This window comes from Equus caballus, chromosome 28 (genome assembly GCF_041296265.1).
Source record: "Equus caballus isolate H_3958 breed thoroughbred chromosome 28, TB-T2T, whole genome shotgun sequence".
Taxonomy (NCBI): domain Eukaryota; kingdom Metazoa; phylum Chordata; class Mammalia; order Perissodactyla; family Equidae; genus Equus; species Equus caballus.
Window position 1 is genome coordinate 11,325,307 of NC_091711.1, and position 22,068 is coordinate 11,347,374.

At 34.5% G+C, this 22,068-nt stretch overlaps 1 protein-coding gene across 20 annotated transcripts in view; it reads left to right on the forward strand.

Annotated features, from left to right (window-relative positions):
* Positions 1-22,068, forward strand: part of NAV3 (neuron navigator 3) — a 776,877-nt gene that overhangs the window by 711,506 nt on the left and 43,303 nt on the right. For all 20 annotated transcript variants that reach the window (XM_070254197.1, XM_070254199.1, XM_070254205.1 and 17 more), the window contains 3 exons: positions 2,076-2,099; positions 4,806-4,883; positions 13,059-13,142. In XM_070254197.1, the coding sequence (XP_070110298.1) occupies positions 2,076-2,099; positions 4,806-4,883; positions 13,059-13,142 (186 nt within the window). The remainder of the gene's footprint in view (positions 1-2,075; positions 2,100-4,805; positions 4,884-13,058; positions 13,143-22,068) is intronic.

Sequence of the window (22,068 nt, forward strand, 5' to 3'; positions counted from 1 at the left end):
TTAGTTCATTGTAGATCCCTTTAGCATATTTCCTAACACGTAGCTAGTACTAAAGTAAATATTTTTTAATTAGTAAGTTTGAATGGATGAATGAATGGCCAATTAGTGGCTTACAGAATAAAAAAAATCATCTGATATATTTTATTTAGGCGAAGTGTTTTGTATTGTTCACCATCCTTCAGGACATTGGGCCTGGTTCAAAAGCATCATTTAAAAATGGCAAGTAATCACATTCCATCATGATATCATTAGTCCCACACCCAACTACTGAAAGAAATATAATATTAATATTCTGGCTCATTGCTTCAACTTTATGGTACCACCTACCCAGTATTAATAACCACAAGGTATGAAAGAAGGGAAAGATTAAAGAAAAAAATAGTTCTGAAAAGCTAGCAATGAGGAAAGTCATTATATACAGTATATATAGAATTGATATGTAATAGTTTTGATTATGTCTAGTATATGTAACTTATTCGGGATTTTTTAAATGAAAAAATGTGATGAAGGTCTTTTTTGACTCTTTTTTTTAAAAAACTAGGATATATTGCTTTTTATAAATACACAAATTATTTATTGAGTATCAGTTTTCTAGAATCCTAGCAGGCCTAGAAGCAGGATTTCAGCAGAATAAACTGGCAATAAATATGCAAAATTGTAGAGAAAACAAGTAGTCATAGTTAATTGTGCCATATGTCTTAAGGCAAACAACCTCCAGCTTGCTTTTGATTTTATGAAATTTCTATCTTAAAGCCCGTCCCTACTTCTGATTTAAATGAACAGTATGAAACCTTGAAATCATTAGAATTAAAAAATAAAACCATCACTTAAAAAACTAAAATTGAGATGTAAAATATTCAAGCTTTATATTAGCATTTATTTTGAAAATAAAGTTTTCTTATAAAGACTATTTGGATTCTGCTACTTAACCACTCTATTATTTAACCACTATATTGTTAACTATACATGATCTTCAAAAGTAGAAAAATACAGGAAAAACAAACACGCAAGAGATGCTTATGCATAAAAAATATCTTACTGTTTATTTTACTTTGTTTTGTTTTATGTTTTATGGAGAAAAAGAAGAGAGAAAAAGTGGTTGAGGTACTTCTGCATCAATTAATCAGGAAATGTCCCAAAAGGAGAGAGAGGAAATGAGAGATTTGTTTTCAGCTTTGGATCTGCTCAAGGCAATGAGCAGACCTGTACTGTTCAGTAAGATCGTACATTCTCCAGGTTTTTCCAGAATGAGGGAGCTTCTCAAATGTAATGAGGCACATAAAGCATTTCCTGACATTTTGCAGACCAGCGTGAAGGAGGAAAACAGAGCTAGGAGTTTTATGCAACCAAGGCCAAAACACCCTCAGGTCCTCACAGTGGTCCTGACTTCCTCTGTAATCCGCACGCCCAGATATTTATCAGCCCCTCTTATCACCACCTGAATGTGGGCCATTTGCATGTTTTGCTGACTTGCAGCCCACCAAACTTACTTAATAATCATTAGGAAAAGTAAAAGAAAATAGAAATTAATAAGATGATTTTCAGTAGTTATCAGGTCAACATTTTCCCTCCAGCTTTATTTGGCATCCTTTATGATCTATAAATCACAGAATCCAATTCTGACTCCTAAGTCTTGGCTGAAGATCTCTTTAATTTCATGGGGTCCCTTTTCTACAATGTGTATTTTAAAAATCCAATATTTCATTTTTTTCCTTCACCCATATTTTTCAGAGTATACTTTTATAACTATTTTGTTTTTGTTGCTTACGGTCTGGATCTTAGAGTAACACTGTCTTTTAATTCTATTCCTCGCTTTTAAGGTATATTATACATCCTTGATTCAAATAACCTATATTTTAAAAATACCATATGGTTTGTATATAAAGAAATATTTGTTTGCAATCCTAAAAGTCCCTGTTTTTACTATTTTAAGTTAATAATGTTATATATTTTTCTATATTCTTATGTTAGGCCATAATAACATTTTAAATACACAATATAATTACTTTATTCATTTGTACTTGTAGAATGAATTAACATGATAGTTAAATTCTTTTCCATTTTCTCTTTTACAGGCTGAAGAAAAGGCTCATTCAGAGGTAAAAAATTAAAAACACAGCATTTTTATATTTGACTCTTTTCATTTACGTTTATGATGAAATGAGTGTTTCTAACACTAGGGGGCGGTGTGATACAGTAGCATAACTCTCCAGCACTGCTGATAGAAATGACCCAGCTAGTTGACAGATAGTCTTGGATATTTCCTCTTAAAAGAAAATGAAAGGAAGTTTTGAGAAGCAAACTCTCTTCTCACATATCAGAATGTAATCTTAGCTCAACAGCTAATAACCTGTCTCTAGTAGTAAGCACTCATTCAATCTTTGGTGAATGAATGAATGTGTTGTCTTTCTATTTGATTCTAGTCCCTTTTCCCCACTGCCTGTGAGACTAACGGTATTGGATAGAGGAGACTATTGCCTCTTAGGCATTAGACCTCCACAATGCAGGCTACCAGCATCCAGTCCATCTCTTTGGTGCCAGGACTGTGCTACTTGTAATCACCACTTTATGTTTAATGTGCTGTATTGTTCTAATCACACACATTTCGCAAATACACACTTCATTGCAATCACACACAAATCCGATTGCAGCCTGGGGCTAACATTCTTTCTCTCCCTTTGTGTGAGCCTGACCTGGCCAAGTAAAGCAGGAGGACTTTAATTAGGCCTTTATTCAAAGTGTGCTAATGACTATTTGATTGGTTTACACTGAGACAATCAGACCACAGAGAAGATAAATGCATTGGTGACAGCCTCTGCAAAGGAACTCTTTCCTTTTAAGTCTCACTTTATCTTTATTTATTTACTTTTAAGTAATATTTTTGCTGAGTTTAAAAATATTGAAAAAGTATAGATTATAGCAATTTGATCTTTATAATTACTAGAATGAAGACTGAATATGGTCTTAAAAAAATCTAATCTATTTGATTTACATTGCATGGATGTGGTAAAGCTCCTAATACTGATCGTAATATAGCTACTGAGGTGTAGAAATGCCACATCTCTTTGCTGTATTAGTAGTTATCAGACTCCTCTTTTATCATTTATGCCACATAAGGGATCACGGTTTTTAAAAAATAACTTACATTATTTTAAGTTTTCCTAGGGTATATTTTAAAGGAAATAGGATCATATAATAGAGACTATTAATTTGAGAAAGGCTCTTTGAGTTTGTTTTGGTTTAAAAATGAAATACATGCTCCGCTTTCTTGAACTATTTGGGGTCATCATTTGAATGTAACTCAAATGCTCTTTGGGGCTGAATGTACCTCTTTAAAAAACATGAGTGAGGGGCTGGCCCTGTGGCCGAGTGGTTAAGTTCGCGCGCTCTGCTGCAGGCGGCCCATTGTTTCGTTGGTTCGAATCCTGGGTGCGGACATGGCACTGCTCATCAAACCACGCTGAGGCAGCGTCCCACATGCCACAACTAGAAGGACCCACAACGAAGAATATACAACTATGTACCGGGGGCTTTGGGGAGAAAAAGGAAACAATAAAATCTTTAAAATAAAAAGGAAAAAGAGTGAAATGGAATCACATTTGCCCAAATTATGTAAATATTCACTGTCTCTGCTTCAATCCACTTCTTTTTTAGAGTCTCTTGATATTGACCAATATTTCTCCTCTACAAAAATCTAATGTGTAAGAAGAAAAAAAGATGGTTACTGAACTGTGTCAGGAATGCTCTTTCAAACTGAGTCAGTATTCCGAAAGTCCAACCAGAACAATGGAAGGCTTGTTTTTGAAGAAATGAGAATTAGAGTAGAATGTTTGGCATCTATTTAGCTAAAATCTCTTGCAACTGGAAGTGTGCTTGTAGACTTCCTCTCAGATGTTGTAAATGCTTTTCACTTACTTATCACTGTTTACATTTCGTGGCAACATGAGACGTGCAGATTAAAGTTCGGAAAGTGTTTACATTGAAATTCAAATATGATTTGATATACTCTTACCTTTTTCTGGTTCAATTTTAGTAGAGTGGGAACTTAACTAAAAAGGAAAACTTTTTAGCATATTTGTTTTGTTAGTTTATCTAGTTATTTGCACAATATTACTAATTTTATGCTTACTTTTAAACTATGGGTAATCTATAAAGCATTTCCGGTCGAGCTAATAGGAACTCACTGGATAAAGGGTAATGTAATAAAGATTTGGTAAGGCTTCTCTGGGTGTTAGTCAGTGAAACTTCAGCCAATAAAATTATTTTCAAATATGGAATCATTGAATGCTGAATTGGAGCTAACTTTCAGTGACTGCAGGGTATTCTGCAGCTTCTGAGAACTTGCCAAATTATAGAAAATTAAAATACATGAAAATTGACAGAAAAATAGCATGGAGTACTCTTTGCTAAAAAAAGGTCCAGAAAAAATATGTATAAGTAAATTTAATTTTTAAAAAGGAAAGATTTTACTACCTGAGTCTTATTACTAGAAATTCTGGAGGTAGAAGAATCAGTAGAGAACATAAACTGATTCTTGAGTCAGGCAGGGATGCCAAGTGGAACTAGTATCCTTTAATTTGCAGATTTGGTCCCAAGCTTGAAAATAGTTACATTCTCTTCTCATAAGTGGTATTTGATTGTTACTGTGTGGCCGGTGTTCACATTTCTTTAATTTTTAGGAATTGGCGCTGATACAGCGGGGGTAGAGTGAGCTAACCATAGTATTTGCTTTGTTGGATTGAATTCTCAGCTTTAAGTAGAAATCTACTAGCATATTAAATTGTTTTTTTTTAAATTACATTCAGCAAATCCATAAACTGCGGAGAGAGCTGGTTGCATCACAAGAAAAAGTTGCCACCCTCACATCACAACTTTCAGCAAATGTAAGTGACTTTTGATTTTTTTTGATATATAAAAACAGATTTTTATAGAATAAATGGGAAAATTTTCGTAATAGATGAACAAACTTTAAACTTCCAAAATTATACAGACTTAAGTTACCAAATAGTGTGACTCATATAAATATAAACTTTCCTGCACACTGGGTAATAAAATGTAAACCCAAACTGATGAGGAATCACAATGTGGTTAAAATGATTTTGTATTTCTTATAAGGTTGGAAACATTAGTAACAGCTACAAGGGTTATTTCTTCTCGTATTTATTATTTTTATCACTGCCCATGCGTGAGACTTTCTCAAGCCACAGTACAATTAGGAGTTGATGGCAATTAACTTTGGAAGGTAGAAAATTCATGTGCCCTGCCTCCTTCAGCACAATTTATTGGACAATTAGTTAAGCATCCAGTTAATTCTGAAAAAATTAACTTAGGCCTAAATTTGGGGCTCTTAGCTCTATTGTAAATGAGATACAGTTCTCTCAAGAACTTTGGCAGCCTTGTCATAGCAGCTTAAGCAGCTGAGATTGGCAAAAATGATGATGATGAAGACCATCAATCATATTAACACTTATTGAAGATCTTTCACTGTTCCAGGGCGGACTCAGAATAGATGTAGGAGAAAGGAGAACAGGTGGCATTGTGCCTAGTCCTCAGGAACAATAGTGTTAGAAGCAACAGTGAGAGGTGAGGAAGCTCCTGCTACTTTGCCATATGTCCTGCCACCTTCATGCAGCATTCATCTGCTCAGTTCTACTCCATGGCTTTGGGCCTGTTCCCTGCCTCCCACTCTCTGCTCTATGTTGAGTTTTTGTATCTATCTCCTGGACAAAGCTTGAGGTATCAAGAGTGAGCAGATGCAAGCCCACTGGGTATCACTTGAATAAGAGAGATTTTAAGAATAAAAACTATTGTGTGTTATAACTTCCACGGTATCTAAGTAAGTTATTTCACTCACAATGTATTTATTTTAGCACTCTATTTAAATTGATTTCATCTTTTCAGTTTTGGGAGAATCAAATTGATTTTGGTTTGGCTATCTTTATTTTTTATAGATGTTTGTTAGGGAATTCTTAAAAATAATAGCAGATCTTAGAGAATTGTTTAGGGAATACAGGAAGAGGACAGTATTATTTAACCAATATTTTATGTCTATGAGTAACTCTTTAAGAAATAGTTCAGAAGCAACTGTAAATTTTGTGCTATAGGCTAGATGTATGGTAGTATAAAACACTCCTGCCTAGTTTACTGAATCTGTACCCAGAGGACATATTACAATCTAAATAGCAAAACACACTGGGCTGTGTTTATCTGCAATGAGGAAGTCTCAGTGACAGACCCTGTGCACTGGATAGTCAAGATACTTACATGTATCTTGAACAGTTACTGAGGGTTTTATTTTATTTTGTAAATGTCTCTTGTGTGGACTTCTGTATTCAGGTATTAGAATAATAAATGGCTACTGTACATAATGGAATTTGAATTTTACACAGTAATTTTTAAACTATTTCCACTTAAAAAGTAATAATGCATATTGCATTAAAAAGAAAAACTGAAACTAAAAATTGTTTAATAAAAAGTGTATGTTTGTTTTTCCCTCTGAGACTCCCATTCCCACTCATGTTTATTGGTTTCTTGGGTTTCCTTTCAACATTGTTCTTTTACTTACCCATGAATACAGGCATACAATACATACTTCCAAAGGCTTATACGTACACACACACTCACACACAGAAAAGGAATCAAGTTCTAACATGGGGGACCATCCTGGGCGTTGACTCTGTGCCATTGTTTGGAAAGGGAGCAAACATTTTAAAAAGATGCCAGCTGTTGGCAATCTAGCACTTCTGCCCCAAGCACGTACGCCACACTCTTCTCACTGATGGGTTCTCATGACTTTGGAGCGTGTATTCTTAGCTAGGCATTGATATGACTACCAGAGGGTGAAAAATAGTTCTTGTGATGAAAAATAAACTCACTCTTTTTATGCATAAAGTACAGATATACACAGAGTACCTAAACAGGTGTCCAGCATATCTGTGGCATTAAAATGTCATGGAGGAAGGGAGTGATTATGAAAAAATGTCTGTACTGTCTCTTTAGGGGACAATAATGAAAAAAATGGTAACAAATACAGAATTAGAGGAAGCAGTGCTAAATAGATGATTTTGTTTAAAAAGTGCTAGTCTTAGCGGAAATGCCCAAATATCTGCAGCCTCCCCCAGCTATTTCTATGTTATCATTAGTAGTACTTTCTGCATACAGCTGAGAGCCTAATATATATCCTATTTACGTCGTCCTTTGTTTTTTTTTACTTCATAATGCATTTTAGAAATCTCAAATCACCTCAGATCTACGCAAAAACCTGTAACTAGATGCTTTATTTTTTAATAATGAAACAAACTGGAAACAACCAAATGTCCCTCGATAGGTCAATGGATAAAAAAAATCTGATATATCAATACCATGGACTACTATCAACAGTAAAAAGAAATGAGCTATTGATACACACAACCCCATGGATGAATCCAAAATGCATTATGCTAAGTGAAAAAAGATAATTTCAAAAGGACTCACACTGTGTAATTCCATTTATCAATAGAGAACTGTTAGTGGTTGCCAGGCGTCAGGGATGGGGTTCTGCTCTCTTCCTGAGAGGTGGACGTAACTATAAAGGGGTGGCAACAGTGAGAGCTTTAGGGTAAGGGAATTGTTGGGTATGGGTGAATCTACATCTGTGTGCCACTATTGAATTCCTGGCTTTGATATCACACTGTAATTATGTAAGATGTCACCATTGAGGGAACTGGGTGAGGGACTACGAGGGTCCTCTCTATACTCTCTTGCAACTTCTTGTGAATCTATAAGTATTTCAAATTAAAAAATAAAATAGAACACCTAAAGATCTACTACAATTTTCTAAAAGAGATGTCTAGTTTTTAATATTTTAGGAATTTCAACCTTATTTCATTGTTTAGTGCTCCTTTATTTCGTGGTGATATGCATTGTTAAAGCTTTTTACCATCAGGTAAATTTATTGCTGAAAATGTCAAAAGATGAAAATCAAATATTCAGGTAATGAAGATACGCATTATTTTCAATTCTTCTACAAAGCAGTTTATTAAAATTCACTTTAAGACTAAGGACAGCTGAGAACTTGTATAAATAGATGCATGTATAACGTTTATAAAATATTTTTAACATCAGTCCTATTTTAAACATTTTTAATAGTATTATAATTGCAAGGGATAGAGACTTGTATATTTATGTCCATTTGTATTTTTAAGGGTATAATCTCCTTTACATATTCAGAAATTTGAATTACTCATAAGTCACCTATTAATTACAGGTTATTTTGAATTCACTCGCTTTACATTTGTTTTATAATGTCACTTTTGATTCCATAGACCAGAATGAGTCATCAAAGAATTTAGTTAATACTTCATTTTTCCTCAGTTCTAAGAAATACTTCATTTAATTTCATTCAGAGTACGTTTCACTTCAATGCTTCTGAGTTAATATCCATTGATGTATGTAATATTTATATATATTTTAACATAGATATATACAGAAATTCAGTTAATCATAAGACTGAATAAAATTAGTTCTGTATAGAATTTCTTCAAAAATACGTAAAAAAAATATTTGTTTAAATCTTGCGCAGTTCTTATTTGGAGGTAGAGATAAGCCTGTCATTTATTAATTTATTCAGACCACAAGTAAACTTTTTACCTTTTGGTTCAATGGGGTCACTACAATGAGCATTGTTGTATAGGAGTGTAATAACTGTGATTTATGAGGACAAATTACAATGAGTTGGGTTCTGTAGAAAATATCATTAACTGTTTTTTTGTTTAGTAATCATTTTACATATCCAGCTATTCATTTTTACTCAATATATGATTAATTTTATCAAGACTTAAATGATTTGCCTTAATTTAGGCTAGTTTTGTAATTGATGTGTCGTGTGTTTCGACCTGACATGATTATATTTAGATGAAGTCTACACAATAATCCATGTTTTAATTTTTAAATTTGAAACTTGTCTACCTCTCTACTAAAATGCTTTCCCCCGTTTGTTCAAAGGGGCAGTGGTGAGTCAGAGAAGTATCCAGGCAGCTCCCCTCTCATTTGACTGGCAGAGAATGACCCCTAGGCAGCAGAATGGCACTGAGCCTTCCCATTTGTGAAGCTCTCTGAACAGAGTTGCATAAAGCCCTGAGAAGACTCTTTGTAAAGCTGTCTCTCCTAGGGTGTTTTTAGAACAGAGAGACAGCACATTGGCAAGTGCTATTGCCTGGCTTTCCCTGAGTCAGTACGGCAACCACGAACAGGATGACAACAGGAGCCCCACAAGCAAAGGCAACTGGTCACATCATACAGTCAGCCAGGTGCCCTCTGGCCTCTTGTGCACACCTTCATGCAGCCAAGTCAGGCGGGATGCCTTTGTTTGTGTTTTACTGTATTTTCTTTACAAATCTCAGCCCCTAGATAATTTAGAAATGGGTACTAAGGCTAGTTATTACTACCATTTTTCAGAGACATCAGTGAATGAATATGTAACAGAACAAAAAGTACTTTTTTTACCTTTCAGCATGTAAGTCTTTTAGCCAAAAATCGCGTGGGTTTATTTTGTTTGGGACTGTGTCCTATTTCTTTGCTCTATTTAATATTTTTATATAATCTGGCAGTTGCTCTTGCTTTTTGCATTTCCTTTAAGAGAAATTTTGCACATATTGACAATGACAAACACTTAAGGGATAATTTTATACAGTGTAAAGGAAATGTGAAACCTTATAATAGATTCAGTCATTTTCAGTTCATCTAACTATTGATTTTCAAATGCAACATCATATATATATATATATATTCCCATATAAATCTATGTATGGAGTATGTTTTATTTGGTTGATGGGCTGTCACTGGATTCTGAGTGAACAGATGCAATGCAGGCATTTTTCATAATGATATTTCATCTTATTCTTTAGCAGCACAATAATTGTCTTTACATGTATATTCAGATTATGTTATGTGATTTTAAAACCAAGACAGTATGCATTAAAACGAACTTCCCTTAACTAATATTCAGTCTTGTCTGTTTTGCTACCTTGACAGACTTCACTTAACACAAGTCAGGGAATACGCATCATCATATTGATACCATTTTACTCTGGCTTGAAAATTGTGCAACTGCTAAAAGAAAAGTGAGAAGCAAGTAAACTATGGTTAACAGTCCCCCTAAAAATCCACAGTTTTTTTAGAAAGTCATCATTTTATACAGTTTTTCAGACAAGACATATTGTCCAAAAGTTTAATCAGTTTTACTTTCCACTTTCTCTCCATTAGGGTGACAAAGATCACCACTGGTAGAAATGGTTTTCCTTATTTCCTTTTTAAACTTCCTCTCCATTAATCCAATTGCTGAAAAATTTAACCTTTACAACTCAAAGTAACAAAGTTAATCTGATAAACTAAACCAAGGCAATATAAATTCAAAGCAATATTTCACTAACATGCTTTTAACATATTTTTTGTTTAAAACAATGTGACTCAAATTAAAATATTCTTTTGTAACTAGTTATACATTTTTCCTGTGGGCAATTAATGAAAAGCAATTTCCAAAGATTGAAAACTGAAATTCAAATGGTAAATATTTTATATTTATTCAAAGCTACAAAATATAAGCAATATATTTGTACAGCATATTCTTCACAGCCCCTCTTTCTTTGTCAGATTTTTAACTCCTATTATGATAAAATATGCATAGAAGGTAAAGGAAAGTAACTATGTTCAAGATTATACCTTCAAGGACTCATAGTCCAACAATTAAGCATTACAATTCTTTGGGAGAATTAAAACTTTGCAATACTGAGTAGAATCTTGCATTTCTTTGAGTAAATGTAACAATTTTCCACCAGAATTTTCACTATTTTAAAAGAAAACAAGCAGTTTTGCTTTTAGGATTTAGTAACCCACTGTAGAGTCATAGCGGGATTATTTCTAATAGACTAAACTAGAAGCAGCACAAGCGGTCATCATGGGCAAATATGTTATAAGTCACACAGAGCAGAGTTCTAGAGCCAAATCTAACTCCTGCTACACGCCACATGGACAGATCTCAAAAGCACAATGTTAAGTAAAAGAAGACAGTCACAAAAAAATCATGCCATATGATTCCACTGGAATAGTTTTTAAAATAGACGAAGCTAGCATAACATTTAGGGATGCAAGCTTAGGTGATAAAACTATAAAGAGAAGCAAGAAAATAACTACCACAAAGTCATAACAGTGGTTATCTTTGGGGAAGGGAGAGGAGACAGTACTGAGGGAGGGGCAAGGGAGGACTTCTGGGGTCTTGAAATGTACTGTTTCTGGACTTGGCTCATAAGTGCATGAACGTTCACTATATGATAAGCCAGTGAGCTGTACATTTTCAATTTGTTCTTTTATGTAGGGTGTATTTTTTTTACAATTAAAAAAGGTTAAGTATCAGAGAAAGTGGGACATAACCTTATGCTAATTTCTGAGGGTACTAAGTCTGATGTAATAGTATTCCTTCATTGAAAATATTTTAAACTATATGATACTATTTCTTTTTCTTTTTGAGTAATATTTATCCAATTAAATCTGCTAACAAACCTTGAAGTATAATTCTCAAGGTTGTGATTTGAAAACCAAAGACAGTATGCATTAAAAAGAACTTCCCTTAACTAATATTCAGTCTTGTCTATTTTGCTACCTTGACAGACTTCACTTAACACAAGTCAGGGAATACGCATCATCATTTGTGTGCGTGTATGTATGGGAGGAAGAGAAGAGGGAGTGGAAAAAGAATGAAGACTTGTTCTGATGGCCTGAAGATTAGTAGAAGCATTTTCTACGAATGATCTTTCTCCATTTTGCAGTGTCAGGAAAAAAAGGAAGCTCAGGATAAGTTCAGAGATAGAAACAAAGACACCTTTGTATCATGATGCTAATGGAAGGGCCTTGTACATTCTAGCTGTTACCAATAATGGAATAAACTTCGAATGCCCTAATTTTTAGGACTCCCATGATCCCTTTGATTACAGGTACTTCAGCGTTTCAGCTCTGCTAGAGTTACAGGGCGATGTATTTTAATTGAGTTCTCTTACTCCCTTCCCTCAAAAAATTAATCTTTTGCCAAGGATTGCCAAGTTTCCCCCCACACATAGTTTATTACAGATGTGGGCTGTAAAATATTCTATCCTTGGATCCATTTAAGAGCATAATAGAATTAGATCTGTTTGAGATAGCATACCTACAGACTTACCTAAAGCCACAGCGAAGATGGAGCACCTCTTCACACCCAGTATTCTGTGGGTCACGCTGTTGCATAATGGCACGTCAGTAGGACTGGCCTGTTTTAGAGCTCTAATAAGATTGTCAAATACTTCTTAATCGTAAGACTTATGGTTATGTACTGCAATATGTATAATTCTCTGAGATTTAAAATAAAACCCCAAAGCCACAAAAACCTAATGTTAAATAAAATATGATTGAATATTCTTTCTAGCTGGCCTACCTATGCTTTCTTAGTTGAAGAGAATAAAGTAGAAATAAAAGCCCTTTTATTGAAAAGAGTTTGGAAAGTGAAGACAACTCTTTTCGATTCAGTTCTTTGTATGTAGAAAGAGAAGAAAGATAATGTTTTAGCTGTCAGCAGATGTCTGACACTTGGAGGAGAGTGCCTTTATAATGGAGGAGCTAACAATGTCTTCAAAGTTCATCATACAGGTATAAAAAGGAGGAACATTTGTCCATTGACTATCACAGTGACCTCCTCTTGGGCTTTCAGTCAAAAACTTTGCAACTCAGAACTTTATTCAGTATTTTAGGTGTCAAATCTTCCATGATGTGCAAGTTAGAAGGTGTTATTATTTGCAAAATACCATCCCCTTTCAGAAGTTGTTTGAACTCACATTAAATGTCAAGAGACTAAAACACTGATTTTAAGCTGAAGTTTAGAAAAGATAAATGAAGATTTGTGTTAAAGGAGAGTCACCATTGAAATTTAACCGTGATGGTCACAGTATTTAAAGAGTTAGAATACCTGAAATTAAGCTTTTTGTAAAATGAAGTGTTTTCGTCCATCCAAATGAGGTTCTGACATTTAAAATGTGATCCTTCCATTTGGTTCACAGGCTCACCTCGTAGCAGCTTTTGAAAAGAGTTTAGGGAATATGACTGGCCGACTGCAAAGTCTAACCATGACAGCGGAACAAAAGGTATGTTCAAGAACTGGTACTGGGCCGTGAAATAAGATGGTGAGTTGCAGAGGATACTTAAACAATGCCTGAGATGCAGCTTCTTAAAAATAATACTACAGAGGATCCATTCTATACTAAATTGGAACAGTGACAAGGTAATGCCTTTCCTTTTCAGATTTTGATTTAAAGACTTATGATCCAGATTAATCCATAATTGGAACACACACACACACACACACACACACGCACACAGAGTTCTTTCTAGGCAGTGTATTATTTTACCTCTGACTGGAACTATTAAAAGAATACCAAATGTTAAGAAAGAGAAACAGTTGTATGGAAGAAGAGTTAGAATATTCTAGGAACAATTTGTTATGCAGTTGAGAAGAGCTGCATTCTGACAAGATTTTCACAAATGCATGGTCTGTAAGCCATGCGAAGGCCAGTAGGCTGAGATACTCGTGGATAAGGCCTGGAAGAGATGTTAGGACTCGACAAGGTAGGGCTTTAGGTTAAAGCATCTATGGGACAAAGGACAATATTGCGTAATTTTGGAGTAAAAAGGACTAGTTGGCATCTGGGGATGCTGTCTTTGAAGTAAAGTTAAATTATATAAAATCTGAATGATTTTATGGAGTAGAAGAAGCAATACTAAAAAGAAATAAACAGAGAATTAACTCAGTTCACAAAGGCAGAAGCATCAAAAAGGTCTGTGCTGCCTAGAAAGAACGTGGACCCTTTCCACAAGTTAACCAGTAACTGACTCTCTGCTGTTACTTTGGTAGTCCTAAGCTGAGTCCTTGGGCGGTTGTCAGAGACAGATGAAGACTCTAATATTGTATGAAAGTATTTGTAAAAACTGCACATGTGCGTAATATGAGCAAAGTGGACACAGTTTTCTTCTGATTCTCAAACAGATCCATAATCTAAAAAGTTCTGGATATTTTCAGAATCAGTACCTATATCTCGATCCATAGGAAGGGCTTCCAATTTTGTCTTTAGTTCTATAAAGTATGTCATTAGCTTTAAAGAATTAGCATGTATGACCAAGTTTTGTCAGTTTACCATTTTTTTAAGTTAAATACAAACATGAATGAAAAGCCTAATTAAACCAAAAGAGAAAATTGAATAATACTATAATTGCTTAGTATAATTAGCAAAGGGTATTCTATCTGCCCTTATCTTCCATTCTCCTATTTCATAGATTTCCCATGCCTGTGAAAGAGAATACTGTCCACCCTGTGAAACCTGTTCTTGAAGGGAAGTGAACAAACTCTCTCAAGCATAAATTTTATCTTAATCTTGTTTGGGGGGGTACAGTCTACCACTTCACTATGTAACATAAGAACTCAGCAAATAGGATTACAAGGTCTCTTAGGGCAGCGGAGTGGGAAAGAATATAAACATTGGAGCCCAGTAGGCTTGAGTGTGAATCTCAGGGGCGTCTCTTAGAAGCTGTGGGATCTTCCTTTTCTGACCCTCACATTCGTCACTTTTAGAATGGGGATTATGATAACTGCCTTGTAGAGTCATTATGAGGAATAAATGAGATATTATGATAATGTCACATGCAGTGGACAGTCAGCAAATGTTACCTTCCTTTACATTTCTCTCCTTTTCCCCTTACAAAATGTAAGATGAACCTAATTCATTATTGGCCATATGCCAAGCATAGCGCTAGAAATCATCCTTAGTATTTGTCTCCATATCTTTAAGTCATAATTAATATATTTTTGCCTCTCCCATATTTCCTTCAACTTTCATATTTGTAAGTACAGTTTCTCATAGAAACTGGAAAAACAAACGTTAATTTATAATGCTTATGAATAATGCCTGAATATTTTAAATATTTCTCCGTAATACAAGGTATTTTATAATTGTGTGCACATTATTCTTAAAGTAACATTACCACAAATACGAAATTTTCTCAGAAGATAGCATGATGTCTGAAATTGCCCTTGCCCTTTTTTTAACTGATTGCTCTTCTAATTGCAGGCTGTACACACACAACATTAGTAACTAGTTTATTTTATCATTCTGAGATTTGTTGTTGTTAGTACTGTCGAGTGGATTCTGACTCCTGGCAACCCTGTGGACAGCAGAGCAGAACCCTGCCCAGTCTTTTTGCGCCATCATCTCCCCATCCGGCACTGTATCAGACAGTGCTCTACAGCTATTCAAGGGTTTTCATGGCCATTTTCTTCGGAAGTGGGTGGCCATGTCATCCTTCCTAGTCTATTTTAGTCTGGAAGCTCTGCTGAAACCTGTCCAGTGTGGGTGACCCTGCTGGTGTTTGAAATCCAAGTGGCATAACTTTCAGCATCACAGCAAGACACAGCCACCACAGTATGACAACAGACAGATGGTGGTGTGGTTCCCTGACCAGAAAACAAATCCAGAAAGCAGTGGTTAGAACACAAATCTTAATGACTAGACCACTAGGGCTGCCTAATCTGAGATATATTACTTGCCTATTTCCAAAGTGGTTTTGATAATCTCATAAAATTATTTGTAATATGCTATGGCACAATTCAATGACAGAATCTAGTGAAAACCAATAGAGGAATGTATATAACAAGATGCCTGAGCCTGTGTAATTACTTCTGCAAAGCTCTGAACTGAATTGAATGTCAAGGAAGCTGAGACACAAAAGGAGACGGCTTGGCATGTTTAGTTCTCATTTTCTGACCAGAAGAGCATAATTTAGATTGAAGAGGCAAACTTTTTGGCACTGAATTCAAGGACAAATTTATTGTAAAGTTTCTTAAATTGGGGTCATGGAATAACAAAAGACAGAATCACTGTTCAAATAGACATTTCTCTAAAAGTTGAGGGCATAACATTTAATCCTATTTCAGTAAAGTCATTTCTTCAGGGAGCTGAGATAAAAGGGTATATTGCTCTCTAGTGATCCAACAATACTGGGAAAAAGATTAGAGAATATAGAGCAGAGGTTTTGAAACTCTGTTCCTGGAGCTCCAAGGTTCATTTGTCCATTTAGTCATTCGCCAAAGTTATATTGAATTTCTGCTGTGTATGAGATATGTTCTGGCTACTGAGAATAAAACTATGAAATATATATATATATATATATACTCACACACACACACAGAGTTTATATCCTAGTTTATAACCGGTTATAATATAAAATAGTTTATATTCTAGTAGGTGACAGATTATGATAAAAATATAATTAAAACATATAGTATTCCAGGTGACGATAAGCACTGCTGAAAAATGTAAAGGCAGGATGGGATGCTAACACATGAAGAAACAAAGGCCAAGGTAGTTACATGTCCTTGGTTACATGCTTAAGAAATAGATAAACTAACCTAGGAATCCAAATCCAAATCTTCTGGCTTCTTCTGACTTCAAAGTGTGATTTTCAACAATCAATGGCATGAATAGTCTGAAGACTATATCAAAACTTTAGTTTGATTTATAGACTAAAATCACTCCCTTGAATAGTGCCCTAAAATTTTTCTTTGTTTACAGATGCCAAATCACACTGATTCTCCTACCAAATGTATATGCCCAAATGCTGCTTTTATATACTTACAGCCTGGTAAGAAAGAAAAGAGATGTATGAATAACTCAGGAGGCACGATTAGCAATATAACAGTCCAATGTCGGGAGCGTTCTCATGGGGGACCGCTGCATCTTCACACTGGTTTCAGTGTGGAGATGGCACAGAGGAACCTCCTCAGGCTCTTGGAGAATGAAGATTATTTCAGTGAACATGGAGGACTGTACATCATAGAGGAAGAAACACCATGAGCATGAGCAGCAAGGAGGAAAATATGGGAAATATTAAGGGAAAAAGAAGGAATGTGGAGGGAAATGGGAACTAAGGCTAGAAAGATGTCTAAGGAATCTGATTTTTGAAAACAAGGAGCCATTCAAGGTTTTTTGACACCAGACTAACATGACAAAATTAAGTTAATGAAAATTTAGTTAATCCAGCAGCATTTCCCAAAAGCTCAACAGCATTCTCAATTGCCAGCAGAGGATCACATTTTATATAAAAATAGATCTATATAGGAAAAAAAAAGAATTGTCAATGATGCTTGCTGGAGGGTGAAATTATCTGTCGGCATTGCCCTCTGCTAACCTAGGGCTCAACAGATTGTGATAGTGACATAGTCTGATCAAGAATTTTACCCAGATTTCAGGTCCTTGTCCCACTACCAGCACTTCTTCTCTATGATTCTATGAGAGAATTAGGACTTAATGCCCTGAGGCATCAATCATATAGGATAAAATAATTTCTGTTCTCTGCATCTAGAGTGTATTAGCTATGTACCATCCTTGTCAAAACTGAAAAACTTGTCACTCAAATTATTGTTCAGGCCTTTATTTTCTCATAGAATGCCAGATGACGAAGGCTACAATGCAAGTCATCGAATGGCAAGAATTCTGCAAGTCTATATTTTTACGACTGAAAATTTTACAGAACTACTACTATACCCTTGCAAATTTACTAAGGTAGTACTTATGGATAATTAGAAGACTTTCAAATCAGTTCCCTATAGTTGTCATGCCAGAGGCAATTAAAGCATATTAAAGGATACTAGGTTAGCCTTCTTAGGTCAGAGCATGACAGAGGAATACCTTTTGTATGAGTGATGGAGCTCAGATATTGATCCTTGTGCCAACTATGAAGTCTGGGTTTGCTCATTCTTGCCTCTGTGAAATTTCTTTTTTTGGTGACTAGATGAATAGAAACTTAAACCTTAAAAATGAGAAAATTCAAAGCTGTGACTCTGAAAATAGATAATGTAGAAGCTAAAAATTTAGTTGAATTGGGTCTTTACATTAACTTTCCCCAGTTTGGATAAAGTATTTGTCATCTGGAAGTGTTTTTAAAAATTTGATGTTAGAGTCAGAAAATACGTCCATTAGCCTTTTAGGCATAGGATAATTTGAATTCATAAGTTACTTATGGATTCCAGTTGCTTATGCTACTGTGATTTGGTGAGTTTAGTTCATTTAGTTAGAACCAGGGCTGGCCAGGTTCTTTCAGTAGAAAAACTAAAGACACAGTACAAAGGGGTTAGGAGTGGAATGTGTTCAAAGAAAATACATCTAGATAGTGTGAGATTAACTGAGTGTCAATGTGAGAAGCAAAAAACGGGTTTAGAATTTTTTAAGAGCCTTGCCTAGAAGGTCAAGTAGGTTGATGAGATTTGTTGCCAAGCTTGTGGGATTCTCAAGAAGGCCTGTGACTAGGAGAAGTTTGGAAAGAGGTCAGATATAGTTAAGAAATTAGGTTAGAAAGAATCCCAAGCAAGCTAGTATTTTGATACCTGTATTTGATAATTTTATTTTGAAGCATTTCAAGTCTGATCTTGATAACTTATTTAGCCTCAGAGACAGGTACAAAATAGTTAGAAGAGATAATGACTCCATCCACCTTCTTTTACCCAGGAAACTCTCCTGGAAAACTGGCATCTTACATGGTCAGCAGGTATTTGGGACATCATTATCTTGATTGGCTCATTGTAAATAAATGAAATTTTAGTTTGGTTCTCAGGTTTTAAAATACCACTCTTGAAAAGGAGGAAATACCAACAAAATATGGTCTGATCATTTTATCTCCAGGATCCTTTGCAGAATTATCTCAGCCCCAGTCTTCTGTTTGGTTTCTAATAAGGAGAGAAGAAACTGGAAACTACTGAATACGAAGAGTAGACTTTAAATCCATATCCTGATAGTATAAACATTTTCCCGCGTTTTTTTCTGAAGGGTTAATAGAGATTCTCAAAACTTAAGTATCTTTTATTAGGTCATCTTCAAAATAAAGAGACTATATGAAACTATTTCAGATAATCAAACAATTTTATAGTCAGCTATCTCTGGAACTCACTTCTAATCATCTTTCTGATCTACATCCCCACTATGGCCGAAAAAGGGAATTCAGAGTTGTACTTGGAGGCAACAGTGCAATGTCCATGCATTATAGTAAACTTAGGAAAATATAGCTTAAAAAATAAATGTGAAAAACCAACTATAATTATGAAGGGGAAAAAAAGGAAACCTAGAAATAAACTACTAAAAATCAATTTCTATGTCTCAGTCAAATTTTCATTTTAAAATGCCTTACATTTACCTCTAGGAACTATTGGAAAACAGAGAAAGGAAAACCTGATTTTATTACCATCCAAAGGAAATGATTCTACTGATTTAGCCATACTGAGACTTTCTGTTTACAATGAATAATAAAGTTATTGACGTCTTTGTGGCACCCTGGGTGATCAAACACCCTGTTGTTAAAACATGCAGTAGAGTTGAAGTTTAACATTATTCTTTGAAGGGGAGAAACATCTGTTTAACATAGACCAGAACATTTGAACAAAATCATACTAACATTTACTGAGATCGTAAGTTAGGTCAAAAGATAAACTCTTCAACAACTAAATAAGCTGAAGGTCATAAATGGTTTGAAAGCACAGAAAGGGGACCTTTTCATTTTTTCTGAGAAGAAAACTAAGAGGTTTCACATGTATGGAGACATTTCACCATGGCCTTTCAGAGTGAGGAAGGATATTTAAGGCAAAGGGAAAAATCATATAGAAAGACTCAGGAAAAGAAATGATTCTAGCTTGAGTGACAGGTGTAGGTGGATCTCATCAACTGATGTGAGGAAGAAGGAAGGAAGTTTTGCAGATTTGGAGAGATAAGCACTTGAGGTTTGAACAGATTATGTCAAAGTAGAATTTAACTATCTTTTTAATTAAAGACAATGGAATATTTCATAAGGGCTTGATTACATTTACAAAGTTCTCCTAAAGAACTACTATGAATTTGATAAAATCACTTTTTTCATGGATGTGATTTTCCCGTCATATAATGAATATATTTCTTACCTAGTTGCTCTTCCTTTGGGTTTATTGTGCCACAATAAGTAACAACTAACCTGCTAATATCTGTTGTTTTTAAAAAGTACTTAATTTTAGAAAGTGATCATTCTTCTATCTCGTATTAAACACAATTTTGTGAAAAAATAATATTCCCTGAAAGTCCACTTCTAATTTTTTTAAAAAACAGTTTTTAAAAGAGATTTCTCTAGAAAAGATTAGTTTTGACATCAAAATAAGTCAGCTATCTCATAAACTTAAGCTAAATTTTTTAGACATTTGCATGAGATCTTCTCATTTTCATTTTTTCACTTTAAACCTAAATCCAAATGTTTTAGCAGATTTTTAATCCACACTATAAGCACTATTTCTTTTAAATTCAAAAATTAAAATCAGCTTATAATTAAAATGTAACACAAGTCCTAGTCTATATGTTGTAAAATTTCTATTTATGTAATTCCTTAAATATGCACTATAGATATCCTTCTGTGAATAAATTTCTGGTTAAAGCAGGATGAATTTTTTAAACATTTTATCTCTTGGGAGACTCATTTTAAATGGAAAGTACGTTAAATTTTGGTAAACTTATATATTACTAGTTGGGCAAGGAACAGAATATAGATGGAACTTAGAGAGACTGAGAAATTGTGGTGTGTTTTGTGTTATGACATTGGAAATTTTCCACAAACACGTTCTTTTTCTTTTGATAAATAAATGCAGATGAAATTACAATCAAGTATTTGAAGATCCATCTATAAATCCAGGAGGTTGCTATTGATGTTTCATTATGAGATTTTTTGATATGAGCTATTAAAAGTCTATAAGAGGTTTTGTTTTTTAAAATATCTCACTATTCTCAGTCAGGAATATGTCAGGTAGCCAATCAAAATAGATTGAGGTAGTGCCAGTTATCTATCCCAAACTTGCATATCATTTCAACTAGCATTGTCTGTCTTCTTTAACAAGGTATCTAAGTTCAGAATAGTCACTGGACATTCCCGTGTGTGAGGCAGTCTCCTGCAAAGGCAGTTGTCGGTGATCCTGCCTTCTCTACATATTCTGGGAGACGTTGAGTGGGGATAAACTCTACCACGGAGCAAAGAACCCAAGCCTGATTCTTTGGCTTTCTTCCAAAGATGCTAGAGAAAATGATGAATGACAAATACATTAGCAATGAATTCTCCCTCTAAGACACTGACAAGGATTCTAATTTTTAGGATTGCTATCAATGCCAAGAAGGAGCTCCTGATGGAAATATTGCCTATGCTGAAAGAGCACTCCACTTCCTTCTCTTTTTATCTTATCTTCCTCATACTGAGTCATGTCTGATAAAATAATTCACTTCAATATCTGTGAAAGAGCAAATTTATACAAGGATTTTCATTGGGATATATCTTAAATTCAATAAGAAAATAGATGTTTTATAAAAATTTGATTTGTAAGCTTTTTGGTAATTTAACTATTATTTAAGGACAGTATATTACATATATTTTTATTCAGTTTTTAAAAATTTCTCTGTTGCTTTGGCTTGATGAAGATGGGTCTCCATACTAAGAGTTTTATTGGGTGAAAAGTATCAGAATCTAAGATGACCTTGATATGCCAGCAGAATTTGATAAGATTACATTGAAAGGAGTGATTTAGGGATGAGTTCCAGGTTTTATATTTGAATATAAAGAACCTATTTTCCAATTGCAAAATAAATGTGACAAAATCTGAAATCGCTCATTTGACAAAAACTCAGGGTTTCCAGTTGACAGTAAATGCAATATGATGCACTAGTACAATACTGGTATCTAACTATGTAATATAATCATAGGTAGTATTAATAAGTTTGGTATAAAATTAGCAATGTGATATCTTGCTTTATGTGTACTGGTCATTTTTGGGTGCTGCCTTTTGAGAGGAATAAAGACTATTCAGATCACATTTATAAGAGAATAACCAAAAAATTTTTTTTTTAATTCTCCGGTACATTTAGCTAAATAAGAAGTTATTAGATTCAACTTGACAAGGTCAGTCAAGCATCCAAATCTCCCAGGACATTAGCACTACATAAAATCAAACCTGTTTGATAGTGCATTATG